Source organism: Apis dorsata, unplaced genomic scaffold (assembly GCF_000469605.1).
Source record: "Apis dorsata unplaced genomic scaffold, Apis dorsata 1.3 scaffold_74, whole genome shotgun sequence".
Taxonomy (NCBI): Eukaryota; Metazoa; Arthropoda; class Insecta; order Hymenoptera; family Apidae; genus Apis; species Apis dorsata.
In genome coordinates, this window is record NW_006263372.1 from 2,136,812 (window position 1) to 2,137,035 (window position 224).

The following is a 224-nucleotide window of genomic DNA, read 5'->3' on the forward strand; positions in this document are numbered from 1 at the left end:
CGTGAGACCTCCCAGACCCACGTGATCCTGAAGGTGGTCGCCCACCCTGAGATCGGATATCACGGGGATGTCGAACTCGGCCAGGTGCTCCTTGGGCCCTATACCGGACAGCATCAACAGTTGGGGGGTGTTGATCGCCCCAGCGGAGAGAACGATCTCGCGTCTAACTCGTATGAACTGTTGGCGGCCGTATCTCAACACCTCGACGCCCGTGGCCCTCCTCC

At 61.2% G+C, this 224-nt stretch overlaps 2 protein-coding genes across 3 annotated transcripts in view; one reads left to right on the forward strand and one right to left on the reverse strand.

Moving 5' to 3' along the window:
• Positions 1–224, forward strand: part of LOC102679685 (flotillin-2) — a 105,176-nt gene that overhangs the window by 38,195 nt on the left and 66,757 nt on the right. The gene's annotated exons all lie outside the window — the stretch shown is intronic.
• LOC102679356 (glucose dehydrogenase [FAD, quinone]) overlaps positions 1–224 on the reverse strand; it is a 2,643-nt gene that overhangs the window by 878 nt on the left and 1,541 nt on the right. The window contains exon 4 of the mRNA XM_031508089.1: positions 2–224. This exon is cut by the window's right edge and continues 297 nt beyond it. Coding sequence (XP_031363949.1) covers positions 2–224 — 223 coding nt within the window. The remainder of the gene's footprint in view (position 1) is intronic.